Raw genomic sequence first — 19,945 nt, 5'->3', positions numbered from 1 at the left:
TGTATCAGTGAACAATTTCACCACCAAAGTTACGTGGTCACAAATAACAGTGCCAAAGGCTGAATTTTGACAAGTATTAGTGGTAGCTATCAAATTACTTGCACGAATTTCACATTTTGCCTATTAATTACGGTTACACGTGCCCCATATTATGCTGGAACTAATTTGTTTGTTTTTCATAATGAGTTTTATGTTCAACACTCCCCGTTGATGTTTTCAATGGAACTATTATATATCACGGCATTTTGCAGCTAATGAAGACAAATTATATATACCTGGTTTATTGTTTTTGAATATTTTAATGAAATCAAACGATAACGTATCTTTCAAAACATTTAGACGAAAGGAACACCCCAGTTTTTTGCTGCGTTGGAAAGCTACTGTTATTTTTTATTTTACGTCTTTTCAGTATATGTCATTCATTTGAAGCGTTAACAAAAATAATATTTTTTGCGGGAAGTTCTTCTTCATTACTTTAATATGAGGAAAAATGCTACCGAAAGTCATCGTATTTTGATGGAAGTTTATGGTGAACATGCTCTAGCTGAGCGAACGTGCCAAAAGTAGTTTGCACGATTTAAAAGTGGTGATGTTGGCTTGGAAGACGATAAACGTCCTGGGCAGACAAAAAAGTTTGAAGATGAAGAACTAGAAGCATTACTCGATGAAGATTGTTATCAAACACAAGAAAAACTTGCATAATCTTTGGGTGTCACTCAAGCAGCCATTTCAAAACTTTTAAAAGCAGCTGGATATATTCAAAAGCTAGGAAATTGGGTTCCACATGAACTCAAACCGAGAGAAGTCGAAAGGCGGTCTTGCTAGAATGACACAGAAGAAAGTCATTTTTGCATCGGCTTGTTACTACTGATGAAAAATGGGTCCATTACGACAATCCCAAATGCAAAAAATCATATGTGAAATCCGGCCAACTAGCCAATTCAACGGCAAAGCCGAATATCCATGGCGTGAAGGTAATGCTCTCTATTTGGTGGGATAATAAGGGTGTACTGTATTATGAGCCGCTAAATCCGGGTGAAACCATCAATGGAGAACGCTATCGAACACAATTAATCCATTTGAAGAGAGCAGTAGTCGAAAAACGCCCAGAATATGCGACCAGAGACGAGACAATAATTTTCCTTCACGACAACGCTCGGCCCCACGCTGCTACTACGGTTAAGAACTATTTGGAAACAAGTTTTAGCTCACCCGCCTCATAGCCCAGACCTTGCCCCTTCTGACTACCATTTGTTCCGGTCGATGCAGAACGTCCTCACTGGAATACGGTTCATATCAGAGCAAGGTATCAAAAATTGGCTTGATTTATTCTTGACTGTCAAGCCGGCGCAGTTCTTTTGGGATGGGATCCGTAAATTGCCAGAAAGATGGGAAAAGGTCATAGCTTCAGATGTTTTTCTTAAATTAACGTTCAAATTTTGAGAAAAACCGCAGAAATTAAGTTATAGACATTTGTTATTAGTTCAAGATAAATTGTTCAGTAAATTAACTTATCAACTGTTCTTCTGGAGTAGAAACTAATATTTTGATTATTATATTTCATACAGATGAAACGATTAGACCTAAGTAATATACTCATTCCTCACTAAAAATATTTGTGATTTAAAAAATAAGGTTTTCCCGTTTGCACGTATTTAATTCACTCAACAATGAAAAAAGTACATAGATATTATTCATGATGTATTTTAGACGTTCAAGAATAACTGCCTATGGACTTAATTGTTTTTCCAAGTTTATTGTGAGATTAATTCTAAACTTAGATGAATACTATAATTTCAGTATTTAATGAACATATACTTTTGTTGTGTGCTACCATGCTTTGTACTTATTTACAGGACATGACAATGCCCAACTTACTTTGAGCAAGGGCAACCTCTGTTTCGGTTGTTTTCCAACTGACAACCATGGTGTTAGTGAAATGTAACGCAACTAAATTAGTTTCTTTTTAAGTGCGCGTGTGTAGCGTTCTACGTTTTTGGTATTGTCAGGTTATATATTCTTTTACTTGGATTTTCGTTCTTAGTAAAGATAAATCTCAATTTTGCCTTAACATTAGAAAAAAAAAACAGGTGAGTGTTAATAACTAACAATGATATACCTGTTTTCGCCTGTCAACTCTAACGTTGCGGCTGACTGAGAGTTGGCAACCATCCTAATTGACCAAACAATATATAGTTGCATGTTGAATTACCTAATTAATTATACTAAAATAAACTACTGGTAATTTCGGCTAAGTTTTTATAGGCAACCTATCGCTAGTCCATTGTATACTTTCCATACATTCATTTAAACAATCTGCCGAATCGAGCGGTGGGATCTTAGACCATAAGAGGTAAGGCAAATACGGATTAACTTTATCGATTTATATCTTAAAAAGTCTGGAATGAAAATTGTGCTAGTGATAAACATGTTTGCTAGAATCTTGTATGGGATTGCAAAACTCCTCGGGTAATCCTCAGCAAGACTTCTTACAGATCCTGGGGCAAATATATAAAAGATAAAAAGATACAGCTGTAACAAATCGTCGTGGAGAAACAAACTTAATGTCGCGAAAAAATATTTAGGTCTGAATAAATCTACTAGAGCATTTTGAATTGATAAAGGCCGTGCAATTTCATGCATGGTCAACATATTGCATGTCGCTTGACATTAAGCAAGTCTCTTTCCATTGCATTATGGCTGCCACTAACAAAAATTCCATTGTAAAAGCAAACAAATTCTTAACCTAAATTTTTGTTCCATAAGTGGTCGGTGAAGCGCTGTCAATAATTATATCTGCTGCTATCTTACTTCTAGAGCTTGATGGATAGGGTGGTTGTTAAGCCAAAAGCTACTAGATTTACGCTATGAAAATGTCACTAAGGGCCGCCTGACATGGTGGAAGACAACGTGCAAGAAATTGCATGTTATTCCTTGAAACATCAAAATATTACATAGACGAATATTACATGTCGTTTGACATTGTGCACTGCATCATGGTTGTTACTAATCAAAATTCCAAAAGTAAAAGTAAACAATTTGATAGCCTCAAACTTCATTTAATATTTTGTGGGCAGTTTAAAATTGAAAATAATAAAGGTAATTAAAGTAAACTAGAAAAAGTTGACAAGTGCATCACTGACAATAATAATATCTGCCTCTGCCTTGCTTTTGGAGTCTGATGGACAGATTAGCTAGAGAATTAGACGGGAAAAACATAGAAAAATTAGTTCAGTATGGATGAAGAAATATTTGAAAAACTCCTAATGAAAATAAAACGTAATATTAGTAGATTATTAACTCATTTGCGCATGCTTCTCATCGAGAAATATTGCGTCTTACATTGCATTGCACGTTGTCTTGCATCATGTAAGCGACTTTAAATTAAGATTACCCAAATTGTACATTCATTCTTACTATCGTTCTCAATTTATAGTAACTTGTTTCATGTAGATCGATATCTACATGAAATATCTATTGCCAAAAATAAAATAAACAGTACCAGGATCTAAAACTGAATATACATTTTTAGAAATTTAGAAAACACAACTGTTGTCTACTCATTAAAAATCTCTATGTGTGAAAGTAGAAGCAAATTTAATGGTGGAAAAGAGATTATCCACAATTGCAAAGTAAAAATATAATATAAGAGTGGTGAGAATTTTATTGTTGAAAATGAAACACTTTCAAGTCTGAGTGTAGGATAAAAGAGAGAGAATCCACAAAAAAGGGTTTTAACGACAATCAATATAAGAGAAAGCCGAGGGACAATTTTCATTTTCAGAAGTTTAACGACTATATATTTCGTGGAGTTTACAGGACATTTGTGTTTAGACCAAACAGAACTGGACAAGAAAAGGTTCATTGTCGAGGGGACGTAATTTATTCACTCTATTAATTGAATAAATCAACGGAGTCAAATATATGAAAAAGAGAATTTATATCTATGTTAATAGGATATTGTGAAGTGATGATCAAATCAAGATAATCTCAAGGATTGAGCATAAGTGAATCTAACGAAATTATGATGATTGTGACTGGATAAGTTATAATAAAAATAAACATTTCCAGTTAATTCAATGTATCAATATAAGTACGTGACCACATAAGGTACAATGATGCTGATCTCGAAAAGTGAGGGAGACAATGCAGATAATATTGTATAAATATATGAAAGTTTCAATGGAGAACTGGAATTTGAACAGGTGGACAGATAATGGAATATAGCAAAACGATAGATTTGTGGAAAGAATAGTACTGAAGTTGCGAACAAAATAACATTCTGATCAATTCATGATTGAAATATTATTTTTAACTTAACTCAAATTTAGTACAGCAGACATTTATATTAATTTATCTTGTCCGGTGGGATGTTAATTATTCAGATTATTTGCGATATGATCCTACAACTAATCTGGAACTGTACAGTTAGTGAACTGGAATAACTAAGCTAAATACTGCCACAATAGGCCAAGTCACGAAACTAGTTTCAATATAACAGAAACATTACTTTATACAACAGCTACGAAAAATTGAATGAAAGTTATTTTCCTAATTGTTTAATCAATTTCCAGCAATCAAATATTTTTTATTACAAATATTATTACCATAACTAAGAATATGAAAGGCTAACTGCATGGGTAATCCTATTCAAGTGTCTTTTATCGCCTCTCTCTAGATCATGGTCCAGAGAGTTCTCAGATCTTCGATTTTGAAAAAATTGATGTTTTTATTAATTGCTACACATACCAGGATCATAATCTGATGAATTTGAACAATTGTTTTGGTCCTAGAGATTAAACTTCATAACCATAACGAATTGTAGGTTAAAATGTATGTACGCATATAATATGATAAAATCAGTAAGAGAATTGGATAACAAATGATTCAAATGATTCTCATCTCTCCAGTAAGAGCTGGAAGTTACCGTTTCTAAAACTTTAGCTTTCATTATATATCCTTAGATCAACATAGAGTTATTGAAAATCGATGCTGAATCACTTCGAATGTAATTACTAGAATTGAGAATTGAGGACTTGTGGAAAGATCATTTCGCAGAATTCAAGCAAGTTGCAAAATTTTGAAATACAAGAATATATGCGCATCGCACACCACATGTAGATAGTTCTAAATGAAATTTCGCGAGATGATGCCCTCGTATTCAGCGCTTGGAATAAAAAGAAAAATGACCCCAGAAGTCAACTAACCAACATCTGAAGTCGTACTTAGAATCGGAAACATAAAATTAGTCAACAATCGAAAACTTATGAAGAATTATTATAATAAATTTTGAGTAGCTCTTGGGAATTGGCTTTTACATATCCAAAAGATACTATGTGAGTTTAAATTTAACAATTACAAACTAGTAGTTAACGGGAAAACTATATTGAAATTCACAATAACATCTAATCAAACACTTCTTGCCTAGATAATATAACAGCAGCAAATCTGGAGTTTCTAGAACCGTTGGAATCTAACCTAACTCAATGTTAAGTCTCTGAAGACGATAACTTGGTTATCGGAACGTGCGTCACATAGTGTAATTGTGAGTGTTGATTTAGTGATGGTATAAACAGTGTATTCAGCACCAAATCTGTTCAAATAAAACAATGGTATATCCAGAAGATCGCTGCATATTAAAAAAATATTTCCAATTTGTGTATTACGTTTGTCCTATTACTAAATTATTTTGTATGTCAAAAATTGTTGATATGAAAATATGTGCTACTACACAATTTCCTGCTGACTAGTTGGAAGCTACATTGAATTGAGGTTTCAAAAGTAAGTCCGAAAACAAGACTGAAAACTAATAAATCTGGTTTCTTAAGATATATGGGTACAATTACCAAAAGACCGACAACGAAACTCTATATTTGTCATCTAACTCATCTTGATATAGTAACAATACAAACTCTATTTGAGAAATGCGAAACGTTAAATTTTGCATACCATGCAAAAAGTCGATTTTAGTATTATAAACAACCTTCTTTCGCTGATTGCATAATTAACTACTGGTACGTTATTTATGAACAAGTAGGACCACCAATACTGCCGCTAGACTTCTAACATAGAGAAAGTTTTCTTATTCCCCAAATTGTTCATCAATATCTTTAAGTATATATTCAAATACTGGACATAGAGGACCACAGTACGATTATAAATTGTGTAATACTTGCAAATAATTTTAGAGATTCTAAACCAAGTCAAATTAGAATCCAGTGAGGGTGTGCTGAAAAACAATACCGATTGATAACTTGCCACCAAAAATTATAAAGTGAGCAACTTAAACATTGGGTAAATACATTCACGAGATTCGATTCTTGAAAGACAAGCTCGCAGAATGTGTAAAATTTGAGCAACATGTAGAACATTGACTTTTTATTTCAAGATCCCATGTGTCTTTAGCCAAGGATCGAAACATCACCTCTAACAAAAGAAGAAGGGGGAAAATGAGAAGAGAAAATGAAGATAGGGTTGCGATCAAAAGTATGAAAAATCATTGATGATATTAGGCTGGTAACCTGAGAGATCGAAAAATGGAAGAGGAACGGAAAACATAGAACAAGGTCTGCAGAAGAGACAGGTCGCCCACTGGCTAGTTATATAATCTGCAGATCATCTGAATAAATGCCAAATAGTATAGATCCAGATACAAGTTTTTTTGGGGAGCTTATGTACGCGATGTCAAGTTATATTTGAATATGAAGGCAACTTCGTAGTTGAGAATAATGAATTGATGTCACAGTTCTCTATAGAATTGCTCTCATTTATTATCATCTATACTCAAATATCAGATCGTTTTTTTCCACTTTCTGTCATTGTATTTACGAATTGCTCACCGGCCTAATTGGTCTATGTCAAAATTAGGTCGTTTCACAGCAATGCAATAAACTAATTACACTACGGTAATTCAAATGTTAAACATTATCATGTAAACTGAAACATTATGCTATCTAATCTAAATTGTCAGAAAACAAATGGATTGACATTGACATGTGCAGTGCTCGCTAAGCAAAATTAACCTTTCTATAAATATTTCTACAACGGAATATGAATGCTCATTTGTAATTGCACAAATCACAGTAATTTTCTCTCTTCTTTTATTCATTCATAAATATCAATGGGGGAGAGTACGGAAAATATATACAGGATGATCAAGATTTATTAAAAAGATATCAAAATTTCATTCAAGGTGTGTTGTAAAATGTTTGCGAAAATTCTCACAGAGTTACTCAATCTTTAGTAATAACTTACAGCGGCAAGATTAGAATTTGCAGTTATTTTAAATTCGAATTCAAAATTTCAACATTCACGTTATAAAAGTTGTAGTTAATAGTCAACGAAAATAGTACGAATTTATGAAAATTATTGATTTAACAAATAATCTTTAAAACTCAATGGAGAAAGGATAAAAATACTCAACAAGTTTTTTTTTCATATTTATAGGGTTGTCGCTCATGGTAGAATCTTGTGCTGCCGTGTTTGGTAGAAATGTAGTATTTTCAATAATTAAAAAAATGTGATTTTGACGCACTCGCACTTTTTGAAAGTGCCGTATCTGTTACCAAGGTTACGAAAAACTATTTATAATATCTAGTATCTAACGAAACTTTTCCTAAGTAAAAATCATCAATAGCTTGGCTTAGCACAATCGTGAAATCTGACACACACGCATCCGTGTTTGCTAATCATAACGAACCTTCTCCGTTTCCACTTACCAAGCATCAGAATACATAATGACAGATTAGTTGTTCGTTAATATTTGTTGGAGTGAGTATTATTGATGAATAATACATCGAAAGTATGTAACTATGTACAAGCAACGAAGAAAGGTTTTCGACTTGGCGGAAAATGAGACTTTTCTTCAAAATAACAAACTTTATTTTGATAACAGTTATTGACGGAAAAGGAGCGATTATTCCTGAAATATTTGGGGGCACTTAAATGTAATAATAATTTAGGTTAATAAATTTTCAAGCTAAAACAAAAGTTGGGGCTACTTCAGTTTTCATTACTACATTATCAAATATAATGATATCAATGCTGAACGAAGTGTTATTCGTTATGTGAACCAGAACATACATATATCTATGTCTCCTCACAGCTTTCATCATCAGGTATAGCTATTACTGCTAAAGCAAAGAAAAACGTATAACTTTCCAGATTTTGTAAATGCGGTAGCACTAACAGATAATGGTGAAGTTTGCACAAAAATATGATACATCTCTCTCATAAGAAATTAGGGCAACAAATTAATGGAAATAAAGGGTCATATTGCGAATATAAACCATTCAATCGCTTAGACTTTCTTAAGTAAAAGCAGCAACTAAGCCGCATAGTATAAAATCACCAACGTCATTAAGTAGATCTGGTGAATTTTAATTGTAGAAACAGAAAAATGTTGTGAAAAATCTGGAAGCAGTTATGCCAGAAAACAGATGAGAATATTTTGACCCAATATTACAATAAGAAATGATTAAAATAAATTAAGACATTAAAAAATTTGTTTTCTTGTTGTTATTGATATTATCATTCATTGTTCATGATGATGTTTCCACAATAAATGGAACATAAACTTAGAAATGATTGTATTTTGTACAAAATTCTATCCAATGAATATTGAACTGTACTTGGTGAGAACGTAGTACTCGTACTGCACTGTTTTTGAGCAGCCTACGACTAGTTTTAGATTTGTTGCTGGAAAATCACAGTATCTCATCAAGCAACAATTTGGGACATTGTAATTTTTTAAAGATATTATAATTTATCTCCTTGAGCACAATGAAGTTTGACAAAAAAATTGCCCAGTCGTTTTAGGTTTCTCCGCTAAAAAAAGTTTTGGTCTATTGTTATCTTCTGTTGGTACTGCATTTCTGCTAATTACGGAAGTGTACCGCTATACACATCAGTATAGCCGCGGCCTTCGTTTGTTTGGGGCTGCACAACTGAAACTGAAACTTATAATTTATTGAAACAAGTGTATGGCAATGAATGTTTGTCGCGTCCAAATGTTTTCAAATGGCTTAAACGTTTTCAGGATGTTGAAGATGATTCACGGTCGGGTCGCCCTTTACGTCAAAAAAGGATAAAAATATCGAAAAAGTTCATAATCTTGTTCAAAAGAATGTGTGCGGCAAATTTAACCTGAAAATTTTAAGATACAAAAAATGTGAACAAAACTGGTGCCTAAAATCCTCACATTTGAAGAAAGCTCGCAAAAATATTTGTATTGATACTTTGGATGCGATTTAAAATAACTTAAATTTATAGGAAAAGCTAATAACGTGTGAAGAATCGAATCTAGATTAAAGGGAACAAGGACTTGAGTCTTTTATGTTCAATTTGAGTCTTGATTCAAAACAATTATAGATAAAAAAGGTTATAAAGAAAAAACCAAATATGATATATTCAGTTTATAAAATTACTGAGAAAATATCTATTTGTAAGTATGCCTACAATATTTTTTGCCCTCGTACATCTTCTCAATTATATAGAACGTCAAACACAATTTTCTAAGATAATTGATTCTTAATTTTATTTTCAAATACTCTGTATAACATAAAACAAAATTGTAGGGAACATTACTGGGAGTATTTGATTAAAAAACGTAAGTTCACTTTATACAGTGTTACCGAATAATCTCTCTCTACTAACTACTAATATTTGTAAATAACTTTTTGGTGTCTCGTTCAATAACAGATATAACAGATATTTTAATCGAGGTCGATATACAAACGTAACTTTTATTATAGTTTTCCAATTATAAAAACATCAATTCGAATTTCCGTAAGCTCCGCAGGTTTCAAACACAACGTCAATATACAAATATAACTTACGATGAATATCTAATTTCCAACCATCTTCTTTTCCACTATCATGAATATGAGGCTGCTGTCCTCGACAGGATAAGTATTTGCCGCCATCTTCGACTGTCGGTACAAATGTCAGAACACTCGTGGTCGTATTGCGATCGGGACTTGTCTGCAAAAAATAGAAATAGAGTCAATAATATGCAAATACGGTTGATAGAATTGGAATATTATTATTTGTTGGAAGATATTGTGTATTTTGGTGAGAATTCTAAGTTTGCAACCAGCTGGGATTTTATACGATGTGACATTTTTCGACGTACATACAAGGAAGTAATTTTATAAGAAATAAGACAAATTTTATAATACAACGGGATTGGATTTTGTTTCATAAACCTAGCATACAGTATTTTCAATTTATTTTGGAATCTTCTTTTTAAAATTGTCAACATAAATTAGAATGTTATAATCATATTGAGTCAAATATATGAAATTAAAAGTGTTGAAAATACGAATGTAATGTAACTGATTGTTCTAAATATGAGTGATACATACAATTATTATAATTGGTTGATTCCAGAAATCTTAAAATCTGTTGCATTCTCTGTCATTTTTTCCCGCAACTAAGATTAACTTTTGTTTTAATTTGTTACATTAGATAAAACACGCATACAAAATATCCCATTGGGTGACTTTAGGACTTTTCGGAAACTACGATTGGGTGAACCTTAACATGATCCAAATATTCGGAAACTAATTCTAATCACGTTTATTGTTGTTCTCAACTCATCGAATTTATTGGGCCGTGGTCATATGTTATGATCCCTCCTACCCTAGAAGACACCAGATTGACCTCATGTACGTTGTTGGAATCCACAGTTGGTATATAGGAATCCCTCTCATAATAAAAAAGACAAAATTCTTAGTAATCTTGTTCAAATTAGATAAGTTTCAGAGTTCATAATTAACGTGCAATAGTGAAGAGATTGAACGAGTAGCAAAGTATACCTATCTGGAAACTAATATGGAGACTTGTTATCAGACATAGAAATCAAGTACCGGGTAGAAAATGCTCATTCATGAAATTAAATTACTAACTTTCCGTGCTAGGAAAGGCAAGGAAAGCTGGACACTGAAAGTTGACACCATGAACAAATTGGAGGCATTTGATATGTGGATCTACCGATGAATTTCGATAGTTCCGTGGACAGGAATGACGGAATTGATGGATACCAGGATACCAGAAGAAGAAGAAAACACCGAAAAGACTCTGGCATATTAATGATTGATTTTATATTGAGATCACACATGATTAGCTCAGTTTTTATCGGTACTACCAAAAAATTACTATAAAATAATTTGCTATAGCTTAATTTACTTGGAATAATTTTAAACCAGTAGCTATAAAATTTCAGAAGAAATGAATAAATGAAATAAAATATTCCGTCACTGTATTAGAAAATGAGTTTTGATTTATCTGTAGAGATGTATTTCCACAATTACAATTTTTCCTAAAACTGCGACGCTGTGAGTAATGAGCACAACGAATATTTTTATCAGTATAAATGAGCAATGGGAAATCCTTTCATGCATTCGGGCTACTGTTGGTTTATCGTTAAAGTGGTTCCAGTAAGAATTCGCGTATCATAATGATTATTTATTATTTAATTTTCTATTCTTTTGAAACAAAGAACCTATTTGAAATAACTGTAATTATTTTCCGTTGAAGAAAAAAAAATATTATTGAAATTTTGCAATGGTTATTTGATTTATTGATTGAGCATAGTTCCTCATAGCAATCTAGCCCAGGGGTCTTCAAACTTTCCAGCCTTAGGGCCATACTGATTACTCCAGTAAGTTCCAAGGGCCAAAACCATATTATCATTGTTGCCGGTGGTGAAAAGTGGAATAGTCCACTGAAGAAAAAGAAAGTCCGAAAAAGTAGGCAACGTTTAAAAAAGGATGCAAATCGGACTAATGTCCGCAAAACGGCAACGCTGCATATTATTAATTTTCCTGTCATTATCTGTAATTTCTAGTTTAGTCGTAGAGTACGAGCCATGAGGAGTAACGTGACACGATATCTGGTGGAAACAAGCGGAAATAGGTAGTGCCTTCTATTTCTAATAGATGGCGCTAATAGCACGTACAGAATAATCTCGTTGATTCGAGAAAGTTCTGGTGTCTTCCACTCACTTCTAGCTGGCAGTAATTGGAATATATAAGAAGGCTAGTGGCGTAACCATAAGTCAGTTCCTATGACACTGTTGTGAAATAAAATACTGCGTATCTCCTTAAAACGTGTTTGTGCGTGTTTAAGCTCAAGACATCTTTGTAACAGTATTTTGATTTGAATTGTTGCTTTTGTGTCTGATTTAGTGGTAAAGAGAAGAAGCGAACCATTGATAGTGAATGCAGAAAAGTCAAAGATCAGTGGAGCATTCTTTTTTTTGTAATTGAGTCCAGTAACAAGGCGCTATGTTTGATTTTCAATGAAAGCATAGCTGTTCTCGAAGAATATGACAAGAAATGATCAAAGAATGCATAATTGCAGTAGCCGAAGAAATGTGCCCTGAAAAGGTAAATTTATTAAAAACTGTCAGTATGTGAGCAAAAACTATGGCTCGAAGGGTAGAAAATATCGCTGAAAATATATCTTCTCATCTGTTCGACAAAAATGGACATGTGGAGTGGTTTTCTTTGGCCTTGGATGAGTCAACGGATGTGTCAGATACTGCTCAGGTGTTGATTTATATTCGAGGAGTAGGAAAAGCTATGAAGTGCATGAAGAGCTTCTTGATATGTATAGTATTCATGACATAACTACTGGTACAGATATTTTTAAAGGAGTTGAAATGGCCATTGATCAAAAGAACCTTCGATGGAAAAACTTGAAATGTATTACAACTGATGGACGCAAAAACATAAGTGGGAAAGATAAAGGAGTGGTCGCTCTTGTATCAAAGGCTACAGAAAATGACGGTGGTTCAAAACCATTAGCCTTACATTGTATTATTCATCAAAAGTCTTTGTGCGGAAAATGTTTGGATATGTCTGAAACCATATAAACTGTTAATTTTATCAGATCTTTTGGGCTTAATCACCGACAATTCCGACAATTTATCGAAGAGATTGGAGAAAATGACTTACCTTATCATACTGCCGTACGTTGGCTTAGTTGTGGAAAAGTCCTTCAGCGCTTTTTTGATCTTCGAGCAGTAATCGAAATTTTTTCGATTGAAAAGCATGGCCCTCTTACTGAATTACAAAACAACGCATGGCTGTGGAAGTTAGCCTCCTATGTTGATTTGACAAAACAAGTGAACGAACTGAATTTGAGATTGCAAGGAGAAAACCAGCATCTTCCTGATTTTTACACCCTCATATCAAAACATTCCAGAAGAAATTAATACTGTTCCAATCACAACTACGAAGTAAATGTTTTTCACATTTTAAAACATGTGAAATATTCAGCCACACCACTGAGACTGAGTTTCCTATCGATTTTGCAATCGAAACTTTGAGTGCTTTGAAAATAAATTTTGATACTCGTTTCTCGGACTTTGATGCCATTGCGAATCAAATTAAGATTTTTCAGAATCCTTTTGATACTGACATTGAAACCCTAGCCCCGGAACTTCAAATGTAAATGATTGATCTACAGTGCAGTGATATAATTAACAACATATATCAAAACTCATCTTTGTTGGAATTTTATAAGAGTCTTCCACTGACACAATTTGATAATTTGCATAAATTTCTCGTTTTCTGTTTTTGGTAGTACTTATTTGTGTGAGAAGACTTTCTCCAAAATGAAGTACATCAAAAATGTTTATAGATCTAAATTAACTGATGAGCATCTTAAATTTATTTTAATAATTGGTACAAGTAAAATTAGTCCACAACTACAAACTATTGTCAGTGGAAAATCTCAATTACATAAATCTCATAAGTATTTCATATGTCATTATGCTTGTTATAAGTTATGTTTTTATTTAAAATGTATAAAATGTTAGTTGGATCCATTTCAATAATTTGTTAGTTATTATATACTGAAGTTAAATATTTTCTGCATATTATGATGTCTTTGCTACATACCACAATTCTGTGTTTCTTTAATCAACTTATCACAAAAACAATAACAATAAGACTACAACAATGTTATCAGTAGTTAGCCCATGGCCATATCAATGTAGATGTCATATTAATGATTATTCAACATAAAATTAGAAAACTTCAGTAAACTGAATTTAATTTCCTATAAAAAATATGTTCTCTAAAAGGAGTTTTCAAGTATGCTAGCTCTCTGCGGACCGGAGAAAATCTGTCCGCGGTCCGGATGTGGCCCTCGAGCCGTAGTTTGGATCCAACCCATGAAAATCTTTTAAAACGGACAGACGCACCAACATGCGAAACCTGTGATGTAGATCTTGTGTGGAAAATGTAATTGGTTCTTTAAAGGAGATAAGCTTATATATGTTATTAACTGACCCAGCCACACGTTGCTGTGGCTCAGTAATAATTATAGATTCAATCCATTTTTTACTAAGTCTTTTGGTTCAATCAAATTAATATTTCCAAAAAAAATTAAAAACAGATTCATTTATATGGGATTGGAAATAAAACAGTGACTTAGTTACAAGATAGACTATATAAATTGAAAACATATAAAAATTAATTGCCATAAATTAGGTGGATAACATTGAAATCAAACTATTATTTTTTCAATTTTGAATTATTGAAACTAAAAATTGCGTAAGCACTACTTTGAGTACAACATTCATGTTTAACCTGTCTAAAAATCAGAAATTAAAGCTTCTTACACGTTATTGGAGATTCTGACGCTATCAGTGGAATACGTTGCAGCGAGGCGATATTTTCTCAAAATTTTCCCGTCAAAATTGAATTACGGTATGAAATGGCTCAAAAACGTGGTATTAGAGTGTCCTGAATGCTATTTGGATACAGGCAAATATTTACGTGGCTTTTCACAATGTAAATATAATGGAAGAACGTTATAAGGAAATTAAACTTATTTGGTTGGTTAATAAACCAGTCGTAGAAACCTTAATGAAAGTAATGACCAACTATAGTGATAGTTCCATTTCAATCTCAGTGGTTTAACGAGATTATATGAGATATTGTTTGTCAAATATTAAAACTGACAGTGATGTTTAAGTAAAATAAATAATGGTGCTTGAATTTGAATGTTCACATGTATAATGAAGACTGATTTCATTTCTAGTTTATTAGACATCTTCTATATGAAAGTTTTTTTGCATTGTTGATTAAATTAAATAATTGATACTTTGGGCGATTGGAGAATATTAAAATCTTATATCTTTGTGTTATGCTTTCACAAATTTGAACATTGATATAGTGTATGTTTTGATACAACCTTACGATCTTTCACGTTACTAAAAACCCATTTAGGTCCATGAATAAAATATGTCCTTCTCCCAATTCCATATATACACCTTTTTATTTTCATCCGACAAAACTTTCTCATATAAGATATATAGAAATATACATATTTGAAATCCAATATTGCATACGCGTTAAGTCGGTGGTTCGGTGAGGGAAGAGACTCATAAAACAAGCGAATGTTGAAATTTTCATATTGCTATAATTAAAACTCGTTTTCGTAAGAATTATTATGAATTACAGTGATTATTTCGAGTAATAAAAACATTGGATTGAACATCAGTGAACGAAATATGAATTCCGGAGGGATAACACATGAAAATATGATATTTATTATGTGTCAAATGAAAGGCTTAATACCAAGCCTCTAAAGTATGTCTTCTTCTTACGTTAGGACTTCGTGCTTGCATCAATGGTTGCCTAGCTGCAGCTGGGATGATGAAGACCAGCTTTCATACCATCTTGTAGGTGGTATATTTCGCTATTGATCTCAGCATTCGCGTTTCAGTAGTTCTTAAAAGCCGCCTAGTTATGGTGTTCTCTGCTCTGGTCTCTATCGTATATGTCGTTACTGGTCTCTCATAGGTCTTGTATATTCTGACTTTGCTCCTGGTAGCTATATATTTATTCAACCAAATTACATCTATCAGATACCCCTGATATTAATGACGCCTTTGTTATTTGAGCTTTCACTTCATTCTTTAGATTTCTATTACTTGTTCGCTCCAAGATATTTGAATGACATCACTTGTTCTACACTCTGATCGTATATTGCGAGTTCTCTGGATACTGTAAAAGATTTGGTTTTCTTCGGGGATATTTGCATGTTAAAAGCTTTCGCTATTTGTTCAAACCTATAAAGTAGCTTTTGTAAGCTATCTTCGACAATGGGAGAATTGGTCATGAAGTTATACCCGGTATCAAAAACCGCTTCAACGATGAGACAATAAATGAAAGTGGTTACCAAATGGCATACAGAATGAACTAAGAATTAATAACACCTTCAACCCACATAAACCCCAACATAAGTATAACTTCGAAAACACACGAGGACACAAGTCAATAATAGACTACCTGCTCACAAATAGAAATATGCATCCGACAAGAATAGAGGACATGATATCTTTGGTTCCCGCCAACTCTGGAACGAACCACCAACTTGTGATAGCGAAAATACGAAAAGTCGTGCAACCAATCTGTAAGAAATTCATTGAAGAAAGAAAATTCAACATAGAATCCCTATCTGAAGAATCAACTAAACACCTATATCAAGAAAGATTCAGAGGAAAAATAGTTGCGAACAATATCCAAGACTGCGACGACGACGTCGAAACGGCATGGGTAAAGTTAAGAGTGAACATACTGGAAGCAGCAGAGGAAGCATTTGAAAAAGAACGATAAAGAACGGGGGAAGATCAATTACTAAACCTTGGTTCAAAAAAGAACTTAAGATTCTGCCTGAAGAGAAGAGAAAATCGTACTTGCTGTATAGATCCAAAGCAGTGACAAATGTATAAATCTGTAAGAACTAGGGTCAACGAAAATATTCGAGTGATATGGAGAATGATCTCTACGGGGAACAAAAGAAAATATGGGACCTACTCAGGAATAGGAAAAAGCCATTTCATTAGTACATACAGAACACAAAAATCAATGCGGAAAAATGGGCGAGGTATTTTAGAAAACTCTACGACTCATCAACAACAAGTACATCAACACAGAACTTACATAAAGATAAGGAACAAATTGACGTACCATATCTTTAAAAAAAAATACAACAAATGGTGACTAAACTGGAAAACAGAAAAGCTCAAGGTATTGACGAAATATCAAACTAGATGATCAAGTATGGATGTACCACGTTACACGAAGAACTACGGAATATATTCAATAAAATACTAGACACCAAAAGTATACCATCAGAATGTTGGTGACTTTTGACACCTTTATTTATGTGTGTCTTTTTTGATGTTGTGCCTTGGAATCTCACTTTGATGTCACTTCTATTTGGGAGTAATTTTATCAATTTTTTAGAATTCTTTATCTTCCTAGTTCTTCTGTTATTTTCTTTCTTTTTATTGAATCGAAAGCAATTCTGAATTCAATAAAAACTACTTTCTCTGCTAGTTCTTCCAATATTTTATTCATTAAATTTGTCAATATTTTGTAGGCGATATTTAGCACGGCTATGGCTCTATAATTGTCACATAACTTGGACGGACACAATAAAAGAATCGAAAAACAGCAGGGCGCAAGGAAAATCACAGATTGGAGAACAAACCATAAGATTGGCAGGAAGACCAAAATAGAGATGGGAAGATCAGATTGTATGAGATATGTAAAGTCTAGGATCACATGACTGGAACAAACAGATGCAGGACAGAAAGATATGGAGAACAATAGTTTATGCTTAAAAAATATGTCTGAAAAATGTCAGTTCGATTTAGGAAACCGACATAACCACGAAAATGCAAACTTCAAAACGAAAAATTATGACCATGTTTTTATTCATAAAATAAATGGGTTTTTCCGTTACACTTTTCGTCAAGAGTGATAATAATAAATGCCGGGAGGTATCGTGGAAATTTATTGAAGTGTACGGGCGCCATTTTAAATCAATTTCTAGTGGCGTTATTTCGCTTCGACAATAGGTGGCCTCGCATTGCAACAAAAACAAAGGCGAAATATCAACCACAATATAGTCCTAGCTTAGCATCATCAGACTTTTATTTGTGTTCAAAAATTGAGGTGTATCTTGGTACAAAGAACTTCTAAAATGATGACAGGATAGGAGAAATTATTACTAACCACTTTAACAGTCAATGAGAAGAGTTATTTGATTATTGCATCTAAAAACGAATACCACGACTATGATGATTATGTTACTTTGCAACACAACTATTGTTGTACGTTGTTTGCTACAGTATTTCGCAATAAACGTTATTTCCACGGCACTGAAGTTCCTTGAAAATAGGAATCTCTAAAAATTATATAACATTTTGTCGGTGCTTCTAATGAAATCTTGCCGAGCTTGCAATAACTTCGAAGACTTCGAAATATTTGTTGGAGTAACATAATTTAATTTTGTGGCATAACCGGATCTTGGACATTTTTCATACATACGTCCACGGGAAGTTTTGAAACTGAACAAACGGCCTGGAAAATGTTAAAAATAAAATTCGAGTCAGTAGCGTGACCCACGTGGAATGAAATGAATAATTTACATTATATTGTTTCAATGCTAAACGTTTTTAAATCTGCATTATACATGGAGTAGAAAATATGAAGTCACCTTAGAAATGAGATATAAAACGGGGGCTATTTTTTATCCAGCTTTGGGCTATAAATAAAAGATGAGTAAAAGTAAAAAGATTTTATTATGAAAAGTTATGTCAAATGTAGGTTCTGTACATAATCACTTTTTCAGTTTAGGTATTTGTCACATCTGTGAAGAAATATTACTCGTAAAAATTCAACACCAAATTGGAAATTTCTTACACTAGCTGGCTAGAACTTTTGAAGAAATATCCTCCTCATATAAATCTATTCCCTTTACGAATATGTCCACGTATACTTTGATGAGCTAAATATAAAATTAGATTTGAGATACATCAAAGCTTTTACAAAATCTGATGTTTATTGAAGCACATACATTTTTTTCTACTGTTTTATATCGCTTCTGTTTTCAAAATCGAAGAATATCATTGTAATGTACATAGGAATTTGAAGATAAGACACTAACTTAAAGATTTGAGGGCATTCTTCATCATCCGAGGAAAATATTGCTAGGAACTTATCTCCGCCCTGGAGCTGGTCCTGCTTGGATATAGTAGAATTCTAAAACTCGGCAAGAAAATACCCGCAACTCGTTTGATCTTTGATTTCATATCAGTTTCATAGCAAGCGGCTTATTGACATTATATCTTTTGAATAATTTCTAGGAAGTATATAAGAAGTTTATGCAGCGCAGTTTAGTTCAGTTCAAAATAGTTAGTCGTAGTGATCAGACCGAAATAGAAAGTTATCGAAGAATTTACAAAAATTATTCAAGTTAGTTAAGTGTAGTGTATAGTATTTGAATAAATTGAGAACTTAAGAGGCAATGTTATTGATTAAGCCCACGAAGAGAATTCGTATAAATAAACGCATAGTGAAGTAGAGAACAATATTGTTGCAGTCAAATATCGTTTGGGATATGATTTTTGTTTGAAATTTTCTGATAAAGGAATTTCTTATTTAATAGACACCTTAATGAACATACTTAATGCATCTAAATATTCTTGATTTTAGGCCTCTTTTGTTCTAAAATTAGTTTTTTTAATAATTTTTGGAAGATAAATTTTGACGTTTCGACTATTCTTTAAGTCTTTACCAAGAAAAGTCGAAACGTCAAATTTTTAAACAGAAGAGACCTAAAATCAAAGATAATTATTAGTATATTAAAATGTCTAAGAAATAAAAGAAATTGAACATACTTAGATATGGTGATAACCGAGCCCAATTGAGTATAATAGTAAACTTAAAATGTGATTGTTTGTTTTGATATTATTGCAAAGGTTTTTCAATATGCAGGAACAATTATTGTTTGTGGTTCATACATTTTTTCTTAATTGTTTCTCTTGTCTTCTTTCTCGACTGTTCCACGAAAGTACAATTTGAATACTTAATAGATTTCAAGATTTGCAAATAAGAAAGAAGGAGGGGTTGCATGA

The 19,945-nt window shown here is 32.9% G+C and overlaps 1 protein-coding gene across 2 annotated transcripts in view; it reads right to left on the bottom strand.

The window, feature by feature from the left end:
* LOC130891509 (protein turtle homolog A-like) overlaps positions 1 to 19,945 on the bottom strand; it is an 842,489-nt gene that overhangs the window by 92,196 nt on the left and 730,348 nt on the right. For both annotated transcript variants that reach the window (XM_057796310.1, XM_057796309.1), the window contains exon 7: positions 9,837 to 9,981. In XM_057796310.1, the coding sequence (XP_057652293.1) occupies positions 9,837 to 9,981 (145 nt within the window). The remainder of the gene's footprint in view (positions 1 to 9,836; positions 9,982 to 19,945) is intronic.

The sequence above is a fragment of the Diorhabda carinulata genome, chromosome 3 (assembly GCF_026250575.1).
Source record: "Diorhabda carinulata isolate Delta chromosome 3, icDioCari1.1, whole genome shotgun sequence".
NCBI lineage: Eukaryota > Metazoa > Arthropoda > Insecta > Coleoptera > Chrysomelidae > Diorhabda > Diorhabda carinulata.
Note: the sequence above shows the minus strand (reverse complement) of the source record. Positions and strands in the feature narration are given on the sequence as shown.